Here is a 25,331-nt window from a genome sequence, read left to right as displayed (position 1 = left end):
TCTAATTTATAAAACACACACAATGAATGTCCCTCGGTAATGAAATGCAACATGTGCAGCTAATACTGCTTCCAGTAGAGTAGGAATTTATTTTGGAACATATCATTGCTATTGAGTTTGTGCTTTCATGCATAGTCGTGTATGTCCTACTATGTGTGCATGTTCAACCATTTGCATATGTGAGTATACATGTGTGCGCACTGTGCCGTGTGCATGCATATGGATATGTGTTTGTGTGTCAGTGTGTGACCTTTACCAGGTATTGCAGATACAGCTGATCTGTTCCAATGCTGAGTGGGATACAGAGAAATGGAGCAGGATAAACCACACTGCAATTAAAGTGAAGCAGTTGATTTTGTGGTGAAGCCTGGAGGGATATTGGCAGGGCTGTTATTGCCTGACTGAGTCTCTCTACAGATAGCGTAACTGCAACCGGCTTTTACTCAAAGCTTACCAGCCAACTCCATCTTGTCTGCCTTCAGTGCTCTTGTGTGCATGTGCGCACACAGTGAGTTCTGCTCCCAGTTAAGCCTATAGACCCACTATCCAGCTGAGTTTGTGTATATCCTTGACAGTAATTACTAAGACTAGTGAAGCATACTAATGGGGGAGCAGTTGACTAATGGGGGAGCAGTTAGGCTAATGGGGGAGCAGTTGCCATAAGCATCAAAGATGACTTCCATGGGTTTGCATTGAGTTTAGTCGGAAAGCCCAAGTCGTTTCATGTGTCGCTCAAGGGTACCATGTTAGTAACAAGTGACGCACAAGGGACGGGACAAAGCGTCAATATGCTACGTGCTCGGAGTGAGAACGTGTTGCAACCACACACACACACACACACACACACACACACACACACACACACACACACACACACACACATTATCTACTGATAATTGCACTCCATCCTTCACCATCTCTGCTTCCCTCGGAGCTGATCTGAAGCAGAAAACTAAACACATGTACTATTGTACAGAAACCACTTTACATTTTCATTAATTCCACACGCTTCAGTACACCACATGCTTATTTATTAACACACCATCTCTTCTTCTCTCCTCTCATCACTTCTATTTCCCTCAAACCTGTCAAAACACATTTATTTATATAGCCCTATATCATAAGCATTTCTTAAAGGGCTTTACAAATCATCTACCATAATACATCATTGTCTATATACCATGCTAGTTCATGTACTACATCATGCATTTCATTTGCTACATCTAATGCAATCATGTGTAATAGAAAAATGACTCAAATGCTTTGTTGATTGAAGAATAAATGAGTTGCTCGTTGAAAATTAATATTAGGAGGATTTATTCCCTGAAAAAGTTCCAATGTGCACAGAGGGTCACACTCCTGTAGAAAAGACAGTCAGGAGTGTGCCACAAGCAAAGGCATCTCCCTACCATATACTGTAGTGAGCACCAGCCCCCCACCTGGGAGGCCAGTAAGCTTCCACTAGCTCAGAGAAATTCTATCTTCTCAAAAGACACAATACAACCTTGATCTTTACATAAGACAAAATACATTGTTATCTCTCCCTGGCTGTGCTCTCCAGATGGGGCACTTGAGAGACGTCTTAGAGAGAGCCATAGATCATTATTGAACAGATACAATAATGATCAACAACCAATAAGCAATCAATCAATTTTCACTCACCTGCCTAAGGGAAAATTATCTCCAGTCTCCAGTTCACCTGACTTGCATGTGTTTGGACTTGTGGGAGGAAACTGGAGCACCTCGAGGAAATCCAGACTGCACAAAGAAAGGAGCCATAGTGATGCCCCCTCCCTTTGATCCCTTTGATCCCTTGACCCTGTGCCTGTTCTTCCAGGTCGCCTTAGCACTGGCTTAATCATTGCTGCGGTCCTACTGTAACTTGTCATGCCAATCAGATACTGTAGCTTAACCAGTGTTTCCTGTAGACGTATTTGTCGATGCGGGGGTTGGTGCTAATCTTCCCCCACAGTGAAACCAGGGGAGGGCCCCAGTCTTGTCTGTCGGCTGTGCATCCATCTCCCTTTTTTGCTCTCTCTCTCTCTCTCTCTCTCTCTCTCTAGTTGAGCTTCGGGGGGATGCCATACAGTGGAAAGCCATTGGTGGGCGGAGGACGGAAGAACTTTAAAGGTTGCATGGAGAGCATCAACTACAGTGGAGACAACATCACTGACCTGGCCCGACGCAAGAAACTAGACACCTCCAGCTTCGTAAGGACAATACATGTGCGCACACACATACACATCTCATGTGCTAACATAAAACGGTCAAACACTATTGTCACACTGTGTATCTGACCTAAGTGTGGCAGTAAATTCTGCCCTACACCAACATAGTCTAACAGATTCATAAGCTTGTTTGCTAACGGTGCGGCCACACTTGCGCGACATTTGACACAGGCTGTCGCTGCTGTCCATTCGCTTTGTGGATCGCGTAGCCAGGTATCCCAGCATGCTTTGCAAGGCATCGAGCAGCAGACGGCAGCGACGAGAGGGAGGGCCATTTTGAAATCGACCAATTGAAGACGGAAATACAGCAAGACAGCCAATCAAGCTGCAAGCACCAAGCGATCAGCAGGCAACAGCAGGCATCTACACGCGACAAAACGTCACTGTAGTCTGGCCGGGGCGTAACATGTACAGTAAGCTTAAAGGGATACGCCAAACTTTTTGGGAGTTTCTCCGTGCAGTATACAGCGAGCTACAGTCGTCCAGTTAGTATCGCCAATGAATTGGAGGAAATGGTACAACCGTTCAAAGTACACACATTTCTAACAGCACCAAAAAGCTCTATGTACATGTAAATAGATAGCCGGAACTACTTTCTAAACATGGCCACGCTGCATACACTGTACAGCATACAGCTTTGTACAGGCAAACAAGGAAGTAACTTGATCTTTGTTTAGTTCTCGGTGTGTGGATTACTACGAAAATGACGTTTGAGTACCCGAGTCACAACATGTACATAGAGCTTTTTGGCGCAGTTAGAAATGTGTGTTTTTGGTGACTTTAAACGGTTATACCATTTCCTCCAATTCATTGGGAATACTAACTAACTGGACTGTTCACTGTATACTGTACGGAGAATGACGGTAAAGGTATTGTGTATCTTGGTTATGTATGGGCACTATGGCACATGGGTGAAAAGTTGGCGTATTGGCTTGCAGGTAATGTAACGTGAGATACACTACTATCGTTTGCAATGTTGTATTGTATGATGCCAAAGGTGATGAGTATATATGACTGTGATGAATGACTGTGACTACCTCAACTTGCTAGTGTGGCACGTGTCACCATACATCTGTATTGTCTATGTATGTACTGCAGCATTTTAGTCTTTTACTCCAAGACAAATTTCTTCCATGGGAGACAAATAAAGTGCAAAAAATCGACAGGGACACGCACATCCAAAGCTAGGCCACACTGGCCCTGGGTGCTGGATCAAAAGGGTACTCACAGTAAAGTGAACCTTGAACCTTGAAGATAAGACTGACGTATTGTATCGCTGACCTCTCTACGTGTTCGCCTCACTGCCTGCATGCTCCCCTTTGGTACCCTGGCAGCCATTTCACTACAGCTTATAAAGAAAGAATTCCCACGGCAACGACTGGGGAACAGTTTGTCTTTTCAACCATCTCAAGTCCAGAAACGATTACGAATATGAAATGCCTTCTCTTCTTCAGATGCACAGTGCTCTGAAACTGCACATTAAGTATTTTGCCAACCTTAAACTCAGTTAAAGAACTGCCTTTGATATAGTCTGTAATATCTACATCTCTTACAGTATATCTCCTCTTCCTCCTCAGCAGTAAACAGGAAGTGTATCTCCTCTTCCTCCTCAGCAGTAAACAGGAAGTGTATCTCCTCTTCCTCCAGCAGTAAACAGGAAGTGTATCCTCTTCCTCCTCAGCAGTAAACAGGAAGTGTATCTCCTCTTCCTCCTCAGTAGTAAACAGGAAGTGTATCTCCTCTTCCTCCTCAGCAGTAAACAGGAAGTGTATCTCCTCTTCCTCCAGCAGTAAACAGGAAGTGTATCTCCTCTTCCTCCTCAGTAGTAAACAGGAAGTGTATCTCCTCTTCCTCCTCAGCAGTAAACAGGAAGTGTATCTCCTCTTCCTCCTCAGCAGTAAACAGGAAGTGTATCTCCTCTTCCTCCTCAGCAGTAAACAGGAAGTGTATCTCCTCTTCCTCCTCAGCAGTAAACAGGAAGTGTATCTCCTCTTCCTCCTCAGCAGTAAACAGTCAGTGTATCTCCTCTTCCTCCTCAGCAGTAAACAGGAAGTGTATCTCCTCTTCCTCCTCAGCAGTAAACAGGAAGTGTATCTCCTCTTCCTCATCAGCAGTAAACAGGAAGTGTATCTCCTCTTCCTCCTCAGCAGTAAACAGGAAGTGTATCTCCTCTTCCTCCTCAGCAGTAAACAGGAAGTGTATCTCCTCTTCCTCCTCAGCAGTAAACAGGAAGTGTATCTCCTCTTCCTCCTCAGCAGTAAACAGTCAGTGTATCTCCTCTTCCTCCTCAGCAGTAAACAGGAAGTGTATCTCCTCTTCCTCCTCAGCAGTAAACAGGAAGTGTATCTCCTCTTCCTCCAGCAGTAAACAGGAAGTGTATCCTCTTCCTCCTCAGCAGTAAACAGGAAGTGTATCTCCTCTTCCTCCTCAGTAGTAAACAGGAAGTGTATCTCCTCTTCCTCCTCAGCAGTAAACAGGAAGTGTATCTCCTCTTCCTCCAGCAGTAAACAGGAAGTGTATCTCCTCTTCCTCCTCAGCAGTAAACAGGAAGTGTATCTCCTCTTCCTCCAGCAGTAAACAGGAAGTGTATCTCCTCTTCCTCATCAGCAGTAAACAGGAAGTGTATCTCCTCTTCCTCCTCAGTAGTAAACAGGAAGTGTATCTCCTCTTCCTCCTCAGCAGTAAACAGGAAGTGTATCTCCTCTTCATCCTCAGCAGTAAACAGGAAGTGTATCTCCTCTTCCTCCTCAGCAGTAAACAGGAAGTGTATCTCCTCTTCCTCCTCAGCAGTAAACAGGAAGTGTATCTCCTCTTCCTCCTCAGCAGTAAACAGTCAGTGTATCTCCTCTTCCTCCTCAGCAGTAAACAGGAAGTGTATCTCCTCTTCCTCCTCAGCAGTAAACAGGAAGTGTATCTCCTCTTCCTCATCAGCAGTAAACAGGAAGTGTATCTCCTCTTCCTCCTCAGCAGTAAACAGGAAGTGTATCTCCTCTTCCTCCTCAGCAGTAAACAGGAAGTGTATCTCCTCTTCCTCCTCAGCAGTAAACAGGAAGTGTATCTCCTCTTCCTCCTCAGCAGTAAACAGTCTGTGTATCTCCTCTTCCTCCTCAGCAGTAAACAGTCAGTGTATCTCCTCTTCCTCCTCAGCAGTAAACAGGAAGTGTATCTCCTCTTCCTCCTCAGCAGTAAACAGGAAGTGTATCTCCTCTTCCTCCTCAGCAGTAAACAGTCAGTGTATCTCCTCTTCCTCCTCAGCAGTAAACAGGAAGTGTATCTCCTCTTCCTCCTCAGCAGTAAACAGGAAGTGTATCTCCTCTTCCTCCTCAGCAGTAAACAGTCAGTGTATCTCCTCTTCCTCCTCAGCAGTAAACAGTCTGTGTATCTCCTCTTCCTCCTCAGCAGTAAACAGTCAGTGTATCTCCTCTTCCTCCTCAGCAGTAAACAGGAAGTGTATCTCCTCTTCCTCCTCAGCAGTAAACAGTCAGTGTATCTCCTCTTCCTCCTCAGCAGTAAACAGTCAGTGTATCTCCTCTTCCTCCTCAGCAGTAAACAGGAAGTGTATCTCCTCTTCCTCCTCAGCAGTAAACAGTCAGTGTATCTCCTCTTCCTCATCAGCAGTAAACAGTCAGTGTATCTCCTCTTCCTCCTCAGCAGTAAACAGGAAGTGTATCTCCTCTTCCTCCTCAGCAGTAAACAGGAAGTGTATCTCCTCTTCCTCCTCAGCAGTAAACAGTGTATCTCCTCTTCCTCCTCAGCAGTAAACAGTCAGTGTATCTCCTCTTCCTCCTCAGCAGTAAACAGTCAGTGTATCTCCTCTTCCTCCTCAGCAGTAAACAGGAAGTGTATCTCCTCTTCCTCCTCAGCAGTAAACAGGAAGTGTATCTCCTCTTCCTCCTCAGCAGTAAACAGGAAGTGTAGCTCCTCTTCCTCATCAGCAGTAAACAGTCAGTGTATCTCCTCTTCCTCCTCAGCAGTAAACAGTCAGTGTATCTCCTCTTCCTCCTCAGCAGTAAACATGAAGTGTAGCTCCTCTTCCTCCTCAGCAGTAAACAGGAAGTGTATCTCCTCTTCCTCCTCAGCAGTAAACAGGAAGTGTATCTCCTTGGCTCTCTGTTGAACTGATAGAACAAATGGAGGCACTAATCAAGCTCATTAAAGCAGCACCTCTAATTCTCTCTGATGACTCATGCAGCCATTCAGTCCTAATCCAAACAGATCCGCTCTCAAGCTGAGGAGGCACACACACACACACACACACACACACACACATGCAAACGCACACACGCGCGCGCACAAGCATGTGCACACACGCATGCACACTCGCGCGTACACACCATCGATGTCAAAGCACTGCAGCTCCTCTTCCTCTGGAGAGCCCAGCTGATGAGGAGGTAGAGATTAACATGAAGAGCTCAGAATGTGATATGCAATGTACATCTTTATGTTTGTTCCTTTCTTATTATGTCTGTATATCAGTGTTTCCCAAACGGCCCCTCTCCTCTCTCTCTCTCTCTCTCTCTCTCTCTCTCTCTCTCTCTCTCTCTCTCTCTCTCTCTCACACACACACACACACACACACACACACATGGGCAAATACAAACACATGTAAACATATACAAACACTGTTCCACTTGAATGTATGCATGCATACTCATGCATACCATGCATAAAACACAATCCACAGTCCTCTAGGTGGTAATAGGGCAGCTCAATATTGTGACTTTGCTAATGATTTAATTAAGAGCAGGAGGTTGGGAAAGCTCAATGGTAATTAGTGCTAAAATTCTACATTACTATTAGTCCACATTACTACTATAGCAGCACACAAACAACACAACACCCTCAGACCGTTTCACACATTCATGATGGTAGTCAACTCAACCAACCCAAAACTGCATTATGCAAGTATCCCCGATAGTAAACGTTCAATCTGACTGTAAACATTGGCCCAAAAAAAACAGTAATATCCACAAACTACTGGCTTTTTCTTCTGTCTAAAAGTTACAAAGGCGTTAGTGACAGCCGATTAGATGGACCTCCAAATGAGATGTGTAGAGTATTTTTCGGAGTAGCTGTGAACCGCACGCAATATAAATAGCACACCAGCTGGAAGCGGTATATTTTGCACCTTAATAACGGCGTCAGTGATTACCAGAGGCTGAAATTTTACTTTCTTAATGGTTAATTACTTTAAATTGTCTTTACATTGTGTCCAATGGATCACGAATGACAGAATATGCCAGCAGAAAAAAAAGTTACTCTCCTAGGATGAGACATTTAGTGCATGAGCATCAGGCGTCAAGTCAGCCAGAACGTAGGTCTTCCACTTTAGGGCTTTCAAAATAAAATGCTTAACCTTAATATTAATTTTGAGTAATGCTTTACAGCCACAGTTTCACTCCATATGTAAACATCACAACAATTTGTTGTTGTTGTTGTTTTTTGGGGGGTGGGGGCATTTTGCCTTTATTGATGGGACAGTAGGCAGACAGGAAAGGTGTGGAGAGAGAGAGGGGGTGACGTGCGCGGCAAAGGACCATGGGTCGGATTCACTAAGCCTTTGTGGTACGCGCTCTACCAGGTGAGCCCCCATAACGATACAATTTTGATACAAGGTTTGTTGCTTTGTTCGTTGAAATACCCTTTTCTCCTCAAACGTGCATCGATAAGGCTATTTACAGTACTTTCATTTAAATTTTATTATTTTGAAAGTTTTAACCGGGCATTTCTGTTTTATTCTGGCTAACTTGACGCTTCCGTGTGAGCAAACTGCTCAGGGAGGAGGAAGGGGCAAGAGCCTGCTCTGTGGGAGCAGCTGAACGGGTTGGGAGGTGATGTGAATGTGTCAATGGCGATTACCACATGCTGTGTTAAAAAAACAAAAGCCAAACAAAACAAAAAACATGTACAGTATAAGTGGTGGTTTTGATGTAAACATATATATATACAGTATGTATATATAAAATATCTTGAGATTCACAGTTGGCAATGGTGTTGCTTGAAACAATCAAGCAACTTCACATGCATGCTGCATTCCAGGGTTTGTTTTTTTGTCTTATCTCTTTGAAGGTCAACTGATGACTTTCCCATCTCTGTCTTTGTGTGCGTCTTCCTCTGTATCTGTCTCTCTAACACAGCGAAACCTGTCCTCCTCCTGCGTGGAGACCCACACCTTCCCGGTCTTCTTCAATGCCACCAGCTTCCTGCAGCTGCCAGGTCGGGCCAATCACAACACAGTATCTGTGGGCTTCCAGTTCCGTACCTGGAACCCCAACGGGCTTCTCCTCTTCAGTAACCTTGACGACGGGACGCTGGAGATCTCGCTCGAGGACGGCAAGGTTACAGTTCACATCAATGTGACGAGCGCCACCAAAAACAACCGGCTTGACATATCATCAGGTAGGCCAGTGAGCGGATGTGTCCACACAAACACACACACACACACACACACACACACACACACACACACACACACACACACACACAAACACACATACATACAAGTTCGGCTATGGCCACGTGATCACACTTCTTTCCTCTATACCTGGCTGATAGGGCTGCACGATAAACAATTTTGAATCGCAATTCAAATTAATTAGTTAGGACGATGTTAAACAATTAAAATCGTCAAATTGATTTTCACTTAACTAGGGTAATTACGGTACGGCGGCTCTCTCTCATGTACGTGTGCTGCTTTTGCGTCCCTCATCCCGCTGTAAAGTCTCTCTGAAGGCCGTGGCTAGTGGCTACTAAAGACATCAGCGCGACCAACTTCTTTTAACACATCCAAAAAAGCACACATCAGAGTGCGAGCAGCATGTTGCAGTGTGGGCTGCACAAGAAAATTAGAGCCACACACACACACACACACACACACACACACACTTACTTTTCACGAACACAGACGTTATCACCGGACGGTGAAATGTTGCCTTTAGGACACGTAACAACAAAACAACACGTGGGACCACCGAGTAGCTTACAGCTTCTGCTTCTGGCTGTAACGTTAGCAGCCTCAGCCTGACTCACCCTGTCTGTCTGAATTTCCTCCTACTGCTATCGCAGTTACCCGCATACCCGTGTCAAGAGACTGCAGGTTAGCAAGCCAGACAGGAAGTTAGGCATAGCAGCGCCAACAGTAAGTTGGGTTGTTCTGCCTTCAGACTAAAAGCATATATTGTGTCATTTCTGAGAATTTTTTTTTTGAGCTGTGCGGGGCAACAAATGGTTAGAGAAGTATAATACTATGAAAAAATCTAATTGAAATAGAAAATCTAATTTTGAGAGAAAAAATCAGAGATTTTATTTTTAGGTCAAATCGAACAGGCCTACTGGCTTTGTAATGTTGTGGTCAGTGCTGGTGCCTGCCAGTCAGGCGCCCTGGGCAAAACTATAATCCACACTTTCTTATGTTTTATCAACTATTTCATAGGTTTGCCAAATATATACAAACTCTAAATTGCCACACAATGACACACAGCATGAATCAGTTATCTCTCGCTCTCTCTCTCTCCTACTCTCAATAGCAGAGGGTAAACGGCAAAAAATTAACATCTAAAATTCCTAACGTTAATCCAAGAGTTCTCTCCAAGAGTTCCACCTTTCAAAATGATGTGCCATGCCAGTTGCCAAGCTAAGCACTATGCCAACGGCTATTTTATGGAGGAATTTACACCTACGGAGGGATAGGGATGGGTATCGAGGAACGTTACTAAATTGATACCGGTTCCTGATTGGTCAGTATGCTTCTCAACAAATGGTATTGCTTATGCTGCCTTCCAGACACCTGGGACGTGGGTGTTTCCCAGTGGAAAAGTCCCACCCCCCACCTTCAAAGCATTCCAGAGCACAAAGGCAAAATGCAACCAAGAAACACGGCGGACCGCGACAAACTTTTTTTTGTTTGGCAAATAGCAAGACAGCTTAACAACGAGCAGAGCACCCTCCTTACATATTTAAATGAAAATGAGGAGCAGCAATGACACATAATGTAACAGACTCTATTATACATTTTATTTAGGCATTTAATACTTTGGACTACATACTCCATGTTGCGGCCATTGTTGTGTGACGTCAGACAACTGGTTCCCAGCCTAGTGGGGGTAGATTTTTTTCTCCCAGTTTTCAAGTCGGAGCTCCCACTTCTTGAGTGCCATTCCAGCGCACTTTTCCTAATAGGAGGCCAGAAAATCAGAATGTCCCAGTTGTCTGGAAGGCAGCGTTAGTGTCCTCTGGAAAGAGAGTGGCGTCAGCAGAGGACCAAAATGCGAGACTCATTAGCCAATGAACAGCCAGGAATGAGTCTCGCGCTACTTTTGCATGCTAAAATAAAGCTGATAATGTACAATTTGATTCAAGGGGGGGGAAACCCTTTCAGAGTACAACACAACAGTGCAACTCGACAGTGCTGCTTAATCCAGGACCTTACTTCCTGGAACTCTTGAGAGTAAAAACTGGTCCATTGGAGTGAATGGAGATGTCGGGACTCTTCTATCTATACGGCTCTGGTATTGCTCTTGGTATTTATCAGAATCAGCTTTATAGGACGAATCAGCATGACGTCACTTGCCACCCAGATATGCGGAACCCCACGGCAGTTTGTATGAGTTGTGCCAAACAAACGTTAATATCTCAAAAACTATAGATCACATCGCTTATATTTTTTACATTCTGAGTGAGAGCAGAATTAGCTCAAGAGTTTGATGTATAATATATGCATGTTGTGTTAAAGTTGTGTGAACTGTCGTAGTTTTTAAATGTAAACAGAATCCGCCGGCTAGAGTCAGACACTCAAGCCTCCCTAAGCTCAGGCTGCATAGGGTTCCATTGCCGTCATCCAGTGATGCGGTTTGGCCAAGTATGTGCACAATGTCACACATGAGTATGTCTTTAATTTGCTTTGCTGTCTCTCTCTCTCACACACACACACACACACACGTCACACGCACGCACGCACACACACACACACACACACACACACACACGCACATGCACACACACACACACACACACACACACACACACACACACACACACACACACACACACACACACATTTATTCTTTCTATCCTTTCCCCCCCTGTACATTACCCTGTTTGATACCACTAGCATCGCCCAAAACCTGTCTGCGTCACAAAAGTGAGGCTCAAGGCAAAATAAGACAAAGCCACAGGCAGCATCAATCATTTGATTCAACCAGTTCTAAAGCGGAGATGTTTTGCTATGTTCATGTTGTGCGCGCGCGTATGTGTGAGTGTGCGTGTGTGCCCATCAACCCAGCTAGAATAATAACATGAGTTCCTACGGGATGCAGAGTTACTATCTCTCTCTCTCACACACACACACACACACACACACACACACACACACACACACACACACACACACACACACACACACACACACACACACACACACACACACACACACACACACACACACACACACACACACACACACACAGTTACTTGCACAGTCAGAATGGGAAGCATAAGGCATTACAATAATGGAAAAGCCTCAGGCACAGATTTGAGGGGAAAACACACTACAGCCACCCCTGATTATAATGTTATATTGTCTCACTCCCCTGTGTGTGTGTGTGTGTGTGTGTGTGTGTGTGTGTGTGTGTGTGTTTCTGTTTCTGTTTCTGTTTCTGTCTGTCTGTGTGTGTGTTCCTGTGTCTGTGTGTATATTTGTGTGTGCACGCCTGCGTGCGTGTGTATATTTGTGTGTGCGCGAGTGTGTGTGTGTGTGTGTGTGTCTGTGTGTGTGTGTGTGTGTGTGTGTGTGTGTGTGTGTGCGTGCGTGCGTCTGTCTGTGTGTTCCTGTGTCCGTGTGTGTGTGTGCGTGTGCGTGTGTGTGTGTAGACTAAGTATAATGGGGTATTCTCTGGCTTGGCATATTGCCTTCAGTGTGGACGTGCAAAGCTCTTGAAACTGCCTCCGAGGACCAAATGTTTAGGAGACGGGGAGGAGAAATTCATGACAGCCAGAGGGCCTCATACATTTATTACAGACAAAATTCATTTATACACGATCAATATGTAATAGGACCAAGAGAGAAACAGGGGGAGGCAGCATGTGGAAAGGATAGGAGCAAGTCACAAAAGTCATGTTCAGAGTAGACATTTCCCAAAACAGCCCGCAATCATTATTCTTCACTCTGCATAGTATGAGACTATCATACTATATAATATGACTGGACATCTTGCTCAATTCCTAGGGTGCAGACTCTGGAGATGATGCACCATGGGCGCCTTTTTTTTTAACGTTGTGACTAAACTCATGTCAACTCCTGCCATGTCATCCACATAATCAGTGGGTATGACATCACTTGGCGATTGTGGGCCATGACATGCATCATCAGTGGTTATGACATCATCGTTAACGTCACTCAGTGTTTTCCAGTCTTGCTCCGCTTTCTTTACCTGCGTTTCTTTTCTGCAGATCAGCCACTTTGTCTTTCTGGCACTGCAGAGTCAGCTCCACCTTCTCCTCCATTGCCATGTTCCTCAACTCCTTCAGCTCAGCAGCCCAGATATCAGGGCTGCTGTTTTTCTGTTGATTTTTCCGTTTGGGCATGGGCCCAAACTGTTCTCCTTCACCTGTACTTTCTTTGAGCTTTCCACTCTCTGCCTGAGCCCATGGCCCAAACAGACACAACAGACTGAACACAGCAGAGCTACAGCACCTCACATTCTGAAGTCTCACCTCGTCACTATTTTAGCAGTTTGTAGGGAGATGCTCTCTAAGTCTACCCAAATGGTCACAAAGAAATAACGTGTGCGAATCTCCCATCATTGTGGATGAGATCTTCTGACAAAGACTGCTGGAGAGCTGCACATGCTTTTGTTTTGTTGATACCACTAAACTTCACCCAGGCAATCTATGGAGTAAAATGACTCATATATGTAGATAGCATCACTTCTGTTCACCCGGTGTAGTTTCCCCAGCCAGTCGAGTGGTTCAACTTCTCAACTCTTAACTTGTGGTCCCTTGCTGACCTCTTTCACCTTGAGGCTAACTGTTGTAACTCTAACAGCCACTGAAGGTTGAGCGATTGTCAACATCATCAGAAATGCGGAAAGACGCATGTAGACCACGTCACCCTCTCTCAGTTCCAGGGTGAGAGCACTAGATATGGATGCGAAACCAGTAGCTGTCTCAGAAACATACATAACTTTACAACCGTTGTGGTAAAGGTATACACCCAGCCACTGTGGATTACGTCTCTCAAAAGCAGTGAATCTGAAGTAGTAGACTCCTCTGACCGGGGCTGTGAAGACGCCTGAGGAGGAAATCCAGAGCAGGTCAGTGCTGTGAGTTTATCATTAGCGCTACTAAGGTTAGCCTGAGGAGTGTTGCATTCAGTATTTGTAAATGTGTGGTTAGTAGTACCTGTATTTGAGTTGTATGTTGGTGAGGACTTTAGGGTAGATCAATGTGACGTCTGTATGGAAGGGTCCTATTGGTCCTGCATCAGTTAGACCTGCAGAGAATGCCACCTTAGGTCTGGGGGCATTGCCATTAAAGTTGTGTATAATGATAAAGCTTTCTTAATTTTAAATGTATATACCCCGTATGAATGTTATAAAAATGAAGATGACTATATCAACAGGCTTGCTTTTATAAGCTCGTTTATTAAGGAAATTGCATATACATGTATATTTATTGTGGGGGACATGAACGCTGACATTTCCGATGAGAAATCTCTGTTTGGACAACACCTAGAGCAGTTTTGTCAGGATAGCAAACTGGTTCTCTCCAGCAAAGTGCTGTTGCCTGCAGACAGCTATACATACATAAGTGAAGCATGGCACACAACATCTTGGCTGGATCACTGTGTATGTACAGCTGATGCTCACGATTGTTTAGAGAAAATTGAGATCATGTATGAGATGGCTACAACAGATCACATACCTGTCTCATTGATCTTAAATATTGAAAGACTGCCTGAGATGACCAGCGGTGATAACCAAGCAATGAGTGGGAAACTAGACTGGTCCAGGATGACTGAAAAGGACCTCTGGCATTTCAAGTCACTGACGGACAAGGGTCTTAGTAATATTGATTTACCTACTGAAGCTATACTGTGTGATGACATTAACTGTAAAAAAGAAAATCATGCTAATGGATTGGGTACTATGTATGAAAAGATTGTGGACTGTTTAAACAATAGTGGAAAACCTCTCTGCAATAAACCAAATAAAAGGCATAGTATCAGACCAGGATGGAATGATTATGTCTCTGAGCCCCATGCAGAGGCCAAAGAAGCTTTTAAAGCCTGGGTGTTGGCAGGGAGGCCTAGGCAGGGGCCTGAGTGTGAGCACAAGAAACACACTAATGCTAAATTTAAATATGCAGTGCGCTTTATTAAAAGAAATGAGCAGGCTATGAGGGCTAATTCCATGGCTAAGAAGCTTCAGCATAACAATGTCAACGAATTCTGGAAAGAGGTTAAAATTATCAATAACAGTAAGGTGCCCTTGCCATCGAGTATTGATGGAATCACTGGGTCTGAAAATATTGTGGAGCGCTGGAGAAAACATTACAGTGACATTTTTAATTGTGTCAAGAGCGACGATTTTAATGTTGAAAATGTTTCCATTGATGATGGAGTGATTATAAGACCTGATGAGGTATGCTATGCCATCAACAAACTATCAATGAACAAAGCATGTGGTCTTGACCAGATAACAGCAGAGCATTTAAAATATGCTAGTGGTAAAATATCTGTGTTGCTTGCCATGTGTTTCACAGGATTGTTAATGCATGGCATGCTACCCGATTCCTTGTTGTCTGTATTATTGGTACCCGTAATTAAAGACAAAACTGGTAAAATATCTAGCATTGAAAATTACAGACCAATAGCTTTGGCTAGCATACTATCTAAAGTTCTAGAACGGATACTTTTAGATAGACTTAGTGAATATATTGCAACCACGGATAATCAGTTTGGTTTTAAAAGTAAGCTTGGCACAGACCAATGTATTTATGCACTGAAAGAAGTTGTTAGTAAATATAGACGACAGAACTCCACAGTATTTATGTGCTTCTTGGACGCATCCAAAGCCTTTGACAGGATAAATCATGGGACATTGTTTGGTAAACTCCAAGACAGAGGGGTACCACCTTACCTGTTAAGGATCCTGCAGTTTTGGTATAAGCATCAAACCATGCAAGCTAGATGGGGGGGTAGTGTATCTGCACCCTTCCATGTCACTAATGGGGTGAGGCAGGGTGGGATTTTGTCACCTGTCCTCTTTAATGTTTATATGGATGACCTCTCTAAGCAGCTTAAAGATTGCAAGACTGGATGTATGGTGGGGGACAGTCTTATCAATCACCTGATTTACGCGGATGATCTGGTCACCATATCTCCATGTAGTGCTGGTCTACAGGAACTGCTTAAAGTTTGCTCAAACTATGGAGCTCAATATGATATTTTGTTCAATCCTAAAAAGAGTGTTATTCTGATTGCAAAAACCAAGGAGGACCAGAAGCAAAAGTTTCCCCCCTTTCTTTTGTCTGATCGCACTCTTGATGTGGTGAAGAAAGTACGGTACCTGGGTCACATCATTTCAGATGAGTTATGTGATGATGATGATGTAAGGCGCCAGTGTCGAAAGCTCTATGCACAGGCCAACATGTTGGCCCGAAAGTTTTATATGTGTACAGACAATGTAAAAATCTGCTTGTTTAGAGCGTACTGTACTCCACTGTACACAGCTCACCTCTGGTGTAATTATAGCACCACAAAACTGAAAAAACTTCAGGTTGCATATAATGATGCGTTCAGGATTCTGCTTAAGCTCCCAAGATGGACAAGTGCAAGTACTATGTTTGTGATCAGTAATGTACCCACCTTCCATGCTGTGTTAAGGAATTTTATGTATAGATTTATGTGTCGACTCCTAGAGTCAAAAAACAAGTTGATAATTGCACTCACTGACACTAAACAGAGTGATACAAGGTATTCCTCTGGTCTATGGAAACACTGGAGACGATGCCTTTATGTATCTTTTTAATATATGTTGTGTCCTTGTATCTGTACTGTATTTATGTATTTTTATGGAACACTTGAGTCTGTAATAAAGTCATCAATCAATCAATCTATCTGTAAACACAAAGAAGGAAAACAAATGGACATCTTAAACGGAGTATGTGTGCTATGAGTATGTAAGGGAGTATTTTTGGAGTAAAATAAAAGCAGGAAAAATGCAATTGTTCATAATTGTCTTAGAATGAACATTGGCCTATTTTAATTAAGTGTTTCATTTTAAGTGTCAAATACAGTGAATGAACAGGGTGTGACAGTGGAGCAAAGATGTATTGACAAATTAAAGACCAACTACACAGCATATACTCACATCTTACAAAGACAACTGTATACATACAGTGCATACAGTGTAAAGGGACAAGACATACAATAGATGGTAGACTGATATAAAGTTAAGCTGCATCCCTTTTAAGTCAACCATCATATATTCAGCTGTGAATTATGAGCATAGCAAGTCAAATCACTCTCACTGCTGCCTGACAGTAATAAACCACAGTCTGTACTGTAACTAACTGAGGCGCTTTGAATGTTGGACAAGAACAGTGATGAGACTAAGCTGTTAAATATCAGCCTAACACTTTATTCCTGTACTGTATCTACAATTTCCTAATAGTTTCTTAGAAAGGAACTGTTGATTTCTTACTACAGTAGGATGTTTCCATGTAAAGCAGTCTGGTGGATTCGACGATATACTGTAAATATCTAAAGCTGGGATTTCTTTATTTCAGCATCAGAATGTTTTTTTGCGTTAAGCCCTGACTTTACCATTTAGCCATATTCTAGACAAGATCAACATTTTGAAGTTACAGTACCTGCATTCTCTCGCTTCAGCTCTTCCACCTCATTCTCACTGGTGCAAAGTCTGCCTTCCAAGGCTGTGAACAGAGTAAGCATCACATGTGTACTATATGTCACAAGACCTGTTTTGGACAATATTTTCAAATTGATCTTTTTTATAACTGACCTTTCATCTCCTAATTAACGTCTCATGCTATGTACCCATTTTACAGTATCATATACTGTATATTCAGCAAATATCAACTATTTGAACCGGTCGTGTCAATTCTGTCATTGTACTCATTCGGATGTTGAGAGACCCGAAACACCTTACGACCCCAGATAACATCACTGATGACGCGTCCTATAGCGCATGCTGTAGTATGTATTTTAAAACATAGAATCCTGGCTCCCCTGGCCAGTGACACTTAGGAATAGACTAGGTGACAACCAAGTATAGATTGGTGACAAGCTGGAGAGACAGTTAACGGTCGGAGAGACGGCATTCGGTACAGGATGGGTTTAGCACCCCAGCCTGGCTCTCTCGTGAGGGAGAAATCCACAAACGCTACGAATTAGCCTCCTGAAAATCTGTGCAGAGATCGGCGCGGCCTGGGGTCCTTCAGGCTAGAGCCAGGTGCTCAGCGCAGGCGAATGACGTGCAGCGCACAGGCCCTCTTGAGGCGTCCTTGAGGCATCCTCTCAGCCTCTGGATTGCCTTTTCCCCGGGAGGGTCTGGTGAGACGAAGGAGGAGCGCGGCCGGGAGAAACCCACAGGGCCTAGACCAGTGGTGCCCAATTTGGGCCCGTGGGCCAAGTTTGGCCCCCGCTCTTTTTTTTTGGCCCGCCACGGATTTGGGGGTATTTTTTTTTTTTTTTTTTTTTTGCCCGATTTTTTTTTGCAGTTGCCCGACGTGCCTGATTATCCAGTCCGTGCCTGAATGGAGATGTCGGGACTCTTCTATCTACGATTAACGTTAATTTTGTGCAGCTGGTATTCTCTCTCCCCGACTCTATCACACGGGTGTGAGGCATTGCTATCTGAGGATTGATTGCTCCTGATTGGTTGGCTGAATCACCTGGTTGGGGGGTGAGCTCTGATATTTGATCCCTCCCCAGTCACTGGCTTTACACCAGCTCAGCAAGAGTATTTTTTTTCCCAAAGTAAATTCAACAGCGGTTTGTCTCATTTGCAGACAGAGTGGCTGTTTTGAAAGAGTACAATATACGTCGCCACTACGAAACTGATTTTAAAAGTACCTTGAGGATTTTTCAAGTTGTGAATTCAGTCAAATTTCTCTCTTGATTACAAAGGTGGAAAATACTGTTTTTAACTGGGTGTTTACTGATTAAATGTTTAAGCTCCCCACAAATGCAGATGTTTTTTTAAATATATATAACCAATTGCAAATTATTACAATTACCAAACGGATAAAAAGTAGATTATTATATTGAAATGTTATTTTAGATTTAGAATGTTAATTTTCTATAAAACACAATACATTTTAATGTAATTCCACAACGTTTATTTTTGGCCCTCGGCCCTCCACCCAGATTGAGTTTTGGCCCTTCATGGGAAATAATTTGGGCACCCCTGGCCTAGACCCTCCATGCACCGAAGGGCCAATACTGCGGTGTAGCACTAGCTCTATTGCAGCGGATAGGGGTGTACGACCCTTCGTTGCAGACAGAGTAGGAAGGCTGATCCGTGAGCGGCTTCTGGGACGCCAGTTGGGGTCTTAATTGGCCTCGGCTGGGTATACTAGGCGAGGGTGTATGATGTTGAGAGACCCGAAACACCTTACGACCCCAGATAACATCACTGATGACGCATCCTAGCGCATGCTGTAGTATGTATTTTAAAACATAGGTAGGCTACTTATATGGATTAGATATCTTTCAAGTTTCTTTATTAACTCATTGAGTGCCAGCCACTTTTGGAGAACGGACGCTCCCAGTGCCAGAGTTTCAGAGCGTTTTCAGTGATTTCTCGAGGCCCACAGAATATTGTGTGATATTACTAAGTAAACACCGAACACGCAAAAAGAACAAGGAGACTCTATTGTATCATCAGGAAAAAAAAGTTTATTGATACCATTTTCCGTTCTTTAGTTATCAGCCGGAGAAGATAGGTCAAAAACAGCAAATACAGGCATTTCTATCTAGAAGCTGAGATATTCAGCCTTTTGTGAAATGCAGCATTTCAAGCACATTCACTGACTCTAGCTAATATTTTCTGATGTAGTGACGTGGTGTAGTTGTGTGCTGCCCTGGGTGCCCCACCCCCCTCCCCCCCCCTCAGCTACAAACTCCTCCCCACACTAGTAACACACAGCCTCACGCACCCAGCGTCTATTTTCAGAGTGCTTTTTGTGCGCCGCCTCCCAGGCAGCGCGACAAGGAAATGCCAAGCCGGACTGCAGGGAAAGGGTTGTCACTTCGGCGTCGGGTGCTGCCTTTCTGGCGGCTAATCGTGTGAAGAAACTATGCAGACAGACAGACAGAGGCAGAGGAGCTCAGTTGTGTGCACGGATTGACTGCTGTTGCCAGGCACCGTCAGTTGCAGCCAGAGCAATCTACATGGCTCTGGGCTGCAGCATGAGCGCTTTCTCTTTGATCAGGGGGCTTTTTCAGGCTATATTTCGGACATTTCTCTAATCTGGAGAGCACTGTCGCCACCTAATGAGTCCGTAAAATAGGTTATACAGCTTCAATAGCTACAATATTTGTACAGGACATACATAAGGCTTTGATCCACGTCCCACCGTCAAAAAAGGCAATTGACGAACATACTCGTCCTTGGCACTCTACGTTACTAAACGAAATGACAAACATACTCGTCCATGGCACTCAATGAGTTAATAGTCTATGATCGATTGTGTCAAATGCCTTTTTAGAGTCTATGGGCCCTATCTTCCACCTGGCCTTAAAATAGCGTTTAACGCCAGGCGCAGCGCTATTAGTGGGCGTGGTCAGGCGCAGTCCCTATTTTCCCCTCGGCGCTAAACCCGGCCTTAACCATTTAACACGTTCACTGCCATTGGCGAGTTGACTCGTCAAAAAAAATCCAACGGTTGACTGCCATTGACGAGTCAAGTCGTCAAAAAAAAAAAAAAAAAAAAATTGATGGTGGGACGTGGATCAACGCCCCCCACGTCTCCTATAAAAATATGGGAGCCACCGAACGTGTACAACCCATTCCACCGACCCACTAAGTGGCGACAGTGCTCTCCAGACTAGAAAAGCCGAGCCAAAACTGCAGGGGAACGCGCGAGGAAACCATTCTCATACTGTAAAATGGATTGGCGAAAACGCTTTCGCTTTCGCGCATTATCGCGCTGGGAGCTGGCGGTGGGGGATTGCAAATTTGCATAATAGATTATGCGTGCAACACACTTTGAAACACCGGCAGAAAGCCCACAATCGCACGCAGCTTCATTCCAGCTGAGCTCACAACCGAAACGACTCATGCAGACTCGCCCAAAGAGCAGCCGCCAGCAGCCAGGCAGCACAGACAGGCAGAGCCTCGCTTGTACCGCTGCAGCCACGGAGAGAGGAGAACACACACGGAGGGAGGAGTTTGAAGGAGAGGGGGGTTTCCTGCTGCTATGGAGGAAATTACTGTTCAAAACTATTGTTTAGATGTCTGACGTCTTACGCCAAAAATAAATGGTTAAAGTGACTGTTCTATCGAATTTCACAAAAAGCCATTTATCTCAGCATAAATTTTCAGACGCTGAAACCATGCTGTATTCTACTGCTAATGCCTACATAACTACTAACTCTACAAACTAACTCTTTTAGACAGAGAAAGCACACATTCTATTAGTTCTTTTGAGATAATTTGTGTTCACAAAATCTTAGCAGAAAAGAATCCTCGGCTCTTGAAAGATGAGCCAGAATCCTCAAAAAAAAAACTTGGCAGAACCTACCTACAGTATTGAAAAAACGGCTGGCAGTGAATGTGTTAACCACGCCTTTTAGGCGTAGAATTATTCACAACTGTGGTCATTGGTGAACTGCAGTTACGCAATGACATTCTTCCTTTCGAAGCTCCGATGCACTCGATCCAGTCCGGGTTGCGGCTGCACGCTGTCATCTCTTCATGCCAATTTGGATATCTTAGCACATCACAGATCATAGCCTGAATAAAACAATTCAACCTACAGCCAGACAAATACAGATCTGTTCAGCAGGGCTGATGCGGTCTCCCTGTAGCCTACAATATAGAACGTTAACTATCGGTGACATTCCTGATACCATCCAATTCCATGATCTTTATGTTGTAAAGACATAACTTTCACAATAGTGAACAAGCACCCCCACTCGGCTCATTCAGGGCAGGTAGTTTTATAACTTGTAGGCTACCTGCTGCTCCTGCACATCACAGCACAGGCTAAATGATGCACATAAATATAGCCTACATTATGTAAAGTCATGGCATAAATGTGTTTTTATTGAAAAAGCACGTGTCAAGTAAGCTAAGTCTTGTTGGAGCGGACATCACAGTACAACCGTGTTACCGTTGTCACTCGCGTCTATACCACATTGTATTTGCGACGGATATATATGCCACCTGGATTACATATATGTTTCACATAGGGTTGTGTTTTGATTTTTATGTTTTATTTTGTCCAATATTGAAATGTTCTAGAATTGCATGTTGTGTTAACATAACTATTATTTCTATCTACCACTTAGCCTACTTAGGCTGATTTGGTTGCTATTTCTTGTCAAAATTTATTAGCCTCAATGCATGCTGGGAGATTTCACATGTGTGTCTGTGTGTGGCATTTGGTAGGGGAGTCGGTGCACTGAATAAGGCCTGGTTTTGAAAAGCGCTAAGCGCTAAATTAACGGCAGTGGGGAAGATAGCGTTTAAGGCCGAAACGCCCATTCTGGCCTATTCTGGCACTGTGCCACACCTCTTCGGCCTGAAGCGCATTTCGGGGCCTAAAAACATGATGCTATCTTCCCGAGTCAGGCGCAAAGCATGTTTTTTTGTGTTTAATGCCAGTTTAGCGCCTAAGGCCAGGGGAAATATAGGGCCCTATGAATGCGCCAACAGTATATCCTTTATTTTCAGTTGCTGTGGATATTTTTATCATTTTCATCACTGCCATTGCTGTTGATCGGTTTGATCTAAAGCCATATTGATTGTCACTCAATAAGTTGTGTTTTTCTATGAAGTGGTCCAGTCTTTGAACAAAAGGTTTTTCTAAAAAAAAAAAAAAATTGGAGGAGAGCTACAAAATTAATTCTGAGGTAAGAATACGACAATGTAAGACCTGTAGATAAGCTCAATAGTACAGTGATTCTCAAACCCATGTTGAGAACCACCGCACTGTAGATACCCCCCCCCCCCCCGAAGTCTATGAAGTTCCCAAATGTCTAAAAATCTCCCCTATGTGAAGAATATAAGGGGGGAATTCCCCCAATTAGCAAATTTAATATTAGGCCCTGAAAATTTGTAAAAAAAAATCTTTAAGACAGAGCATTAGATTAGACACTTTACTAATGTGAGGAGCTGTGGCTCAGGAGGTAGAGTGGGTCATCCACTCATCAGAAGGTCGATGCCAACGTGTCCTTGGTCAAGATACTTAACCCCAAATTGCTCCTGGTGGCTATGCCAGCTAGTGATGTCACGGTACCAATAATTCAGTAGTCGGTACCGGTACTAGTGAATTTCCACGGTACTCAGTACCAATTTTGGTACCACGGTAAAAAAAACAGACTGATATTTCTTCAACATATTCTCCTTTATTAAAATATGCAACCATTTCCAATGAACAAATGGCATGTAGCCTTCAACTTTAAAACAAAACAATGTGCTTCTGCTTACTTCTTACATTCAACTCTGTATGACAGTGAGTGCAGACAGTGCAACACCAGTGGCATGTAGCCCTCAGGTATTTAAAACAAAAACAATATTGTGCTTCTGCTTACTTAGCCTACATTAAACTTTTTATGGCAAGAGTGCAAACAGGGTAACACATCCAATCTTGCCAAGCACCTGAAAGACAGGCACCCAGACCTGTTCAAAGAATTCAAGGTGGGTTAATTCTTTAAAACGGTGTAAAATAACACGTATAACAACATATCAAACGGACCTTATCCTGTCACATTAGTTTTTGAGATAGCTGGCAATGCATTGTGTAACCAAAAAACGTTTGGCTAACGTTAACGTTAACGTGTTTTGTAATGGAATCTTTATGGGACACGGCTAATACCTGGCACAGCGTTAGCTAGCATAGTGTAGCACGTGTGCAATGCAATGTTTGTAATGGAATCATTATGGAACTATGGCTAAGTTTGGCTATTAGCCGTGTCCCATAATGATTCCATTACAAAACAAGTTAACGTTAGCCAAACGTTTTTTGGTTACACAATGCATTGCCAGCTATCTCAAAAACTAATGTGACAGGATAAGGTCCGTTTGATATGTTGTTAAAGGTGTTATTTTACACCGTTTGAAAGAATTAACCCACCTTGAATTCTTTGAACAGGTCTGGGTGCCTGTCTTTCAGGTGCTTGGCGAGATTGGATGTGTTACCCTGTTTGGTTTAGAAGCCGCTTTCACACTTTTTGCAGATGGGGTTTTGGGGACTGATGATAACACCATCTGCATTTGCCTTGAATATGAAATATTTCCAAATGCGACTCTTTGCATTCTTCTTCACTACAAGTTGAGTTGTTTGAATCGGAGCAGCCGCTCCTGCTGTACTTCCACTAGCCATTCTCTTCGCCGCACTGTGTCAACAAGCTGTGGATGACTGTTCGCGATTACGTGTGGACGTTCAGGGACACCGTAGTCCCGGAAGTGCGCGGGGCTGTATGCACAGTATGTATGTGTGTTGCTCAGGCAGACAGGCTAACGTTAGCTGACGGCTGTGTCCATGTTTTGGTGTTCATTGCCAGCACTCAAATAAACTCGCCTCAGTCGCCTGGAGTTAAAGCCATGGTGGCAAACTAAATAGTAAACTCGGTACCCTCGGTACCATGAAAAATAGGTACCGTTCAGTACCGTAGCAATGTAGTACCGACTAAGTACCGAAGTACCGAAAACCGTGACAACACTAGTGCCAGCACCCTGCATGGCAGCTTGCTGCCATCAGTGTATGAATGTGTGTGTGAATAGCCATTGTTGTAAAGCACTTTGAGTGGTCGGTAGACTAGAAAAGTTTGATATAATGCAGTCTATTTACACCTGGCAGAATTTGTGGGTAGAAGTGTCATCACCACAGGCTCAGGTGGGTCTGTACCCGCCCCCCAGCCTACCGTGCCACAAATGGACAATTCTCCTCTTGCCTCCCCAAAAAGAAACTCAATGTGTGATAGCAGCAGCAGCGGGCATTTTTTCTTTTTCTTTTTCTTTTTCTATTTTTTTTTTTTTTTTTTTGGGGGGGGGGGGGGGGGGGGGGGGGGGGGGGTTCCCTCCCTCCCTCCCTCCCTCCCTCCCTCCCTCCCTCTGCATTTGATATCCTCTCCTCTGCTCATTTGTTTTGATCGCTTGATCGTCATTGGGGATACATTTGATCCCTGCTTCTGGTCAGACTGAATTAAATAAATGCATTGTGGTCTCTAAAATCAAAATAGGCTACAAGATAACAGTCATTAATGCAAACAACAATAAAACTCTGAAGTCGTACCGCTGTATACTACTGTAGTCGTGGCCACCGTTTGGTGCATCCGAGGTGTGCGCACCAGAGGGAGGGCTCCCCAAGGAGCGGGTAGTCCCGAGGCAGGGCGTGCTCATAAAAGTTAATAACGTTTGTGAAGATTATCGTGCTGGACCCAAATTCGCGCTCCCATAAACTTTTGTTAACCACAGACCTTATTTTATGCATGTAAGTGAAATCCACATTCTAAAACCCCATTCACCTTTCCCCTGATAAACCCAGAAGTATACTTCCGGACTCATTCTATAAGCACAGGCGAGAAGGCGAGATGCACACCCACCAAGACAAGAGCGAGGTCTACTCAAGGTTTCTTCCCCTTTAAAGGGGTATTTTTCCTTCCCGCCATCGCCAAGTGCTGCTCTTGTTGGGTATGCAACATATTTTTGGTTCACAAATGTTGAGATTCACGATTTGCAGAAACATAACATGCCAACATTTTATTCTGGCGACTAGGCTAACAGCTGCCATGTTTGTTTTTGTTGACAACAGCCAGACTTGCTGTCTCTCCAGCTACTCACCTGCTTTACATCGTGTGTGTTCAGATTGTTTATTATCCAGATAGCACTGTAGATGCATTTTCTGGCTTTT

At 43.9% G+C, this 25,331-nt stretch overlaps 1 protein-coding gene across 1 annotated transcript in view; it reads left to right on the top strand.

Moving 5' to 3' along the window:
- The window catches only part of LOC310796483 (contactin-associated protein-like 2), a gene marked incomplete at both ends in the record, with an annotated part of 775,066 nt that overhangs the window by 392,363 nt on the left and 357,372 nt on the right, over positions 1-25,331 (top strand). The window contains 2 exons of the mRNA XM_083658673.1: positions 2,064-2,210; positions 8,366-8,627. Of these exons, the coding sequence (XP_083514799.1) occupies positions 2,064-2,210; positions 8,366-8,627 (409 nt within the window). The remainder of the gene's footprint in view (positions 1-2,063; positions 2,211-8,365; positions 8,628-25,331) is intronic.

Source organism: Poromitra crassiceps (genome assembly GCF_964638095.1).
Source record: "Poromitra crassiceps genome assembly, chromosome: 2".
NCBI classification, from domain to species: Eukaryota; Metazoa; Chordata; class Actinopteri; order Beryciformes; family Melamphaidae; genus Poromitra; species Poromitra crassiceps.
The sequence above is the reverse complement of the archived record's forward strand: the minus strand, read 5'-3'. Positions and strand labels throughout refer to the sequence as shown.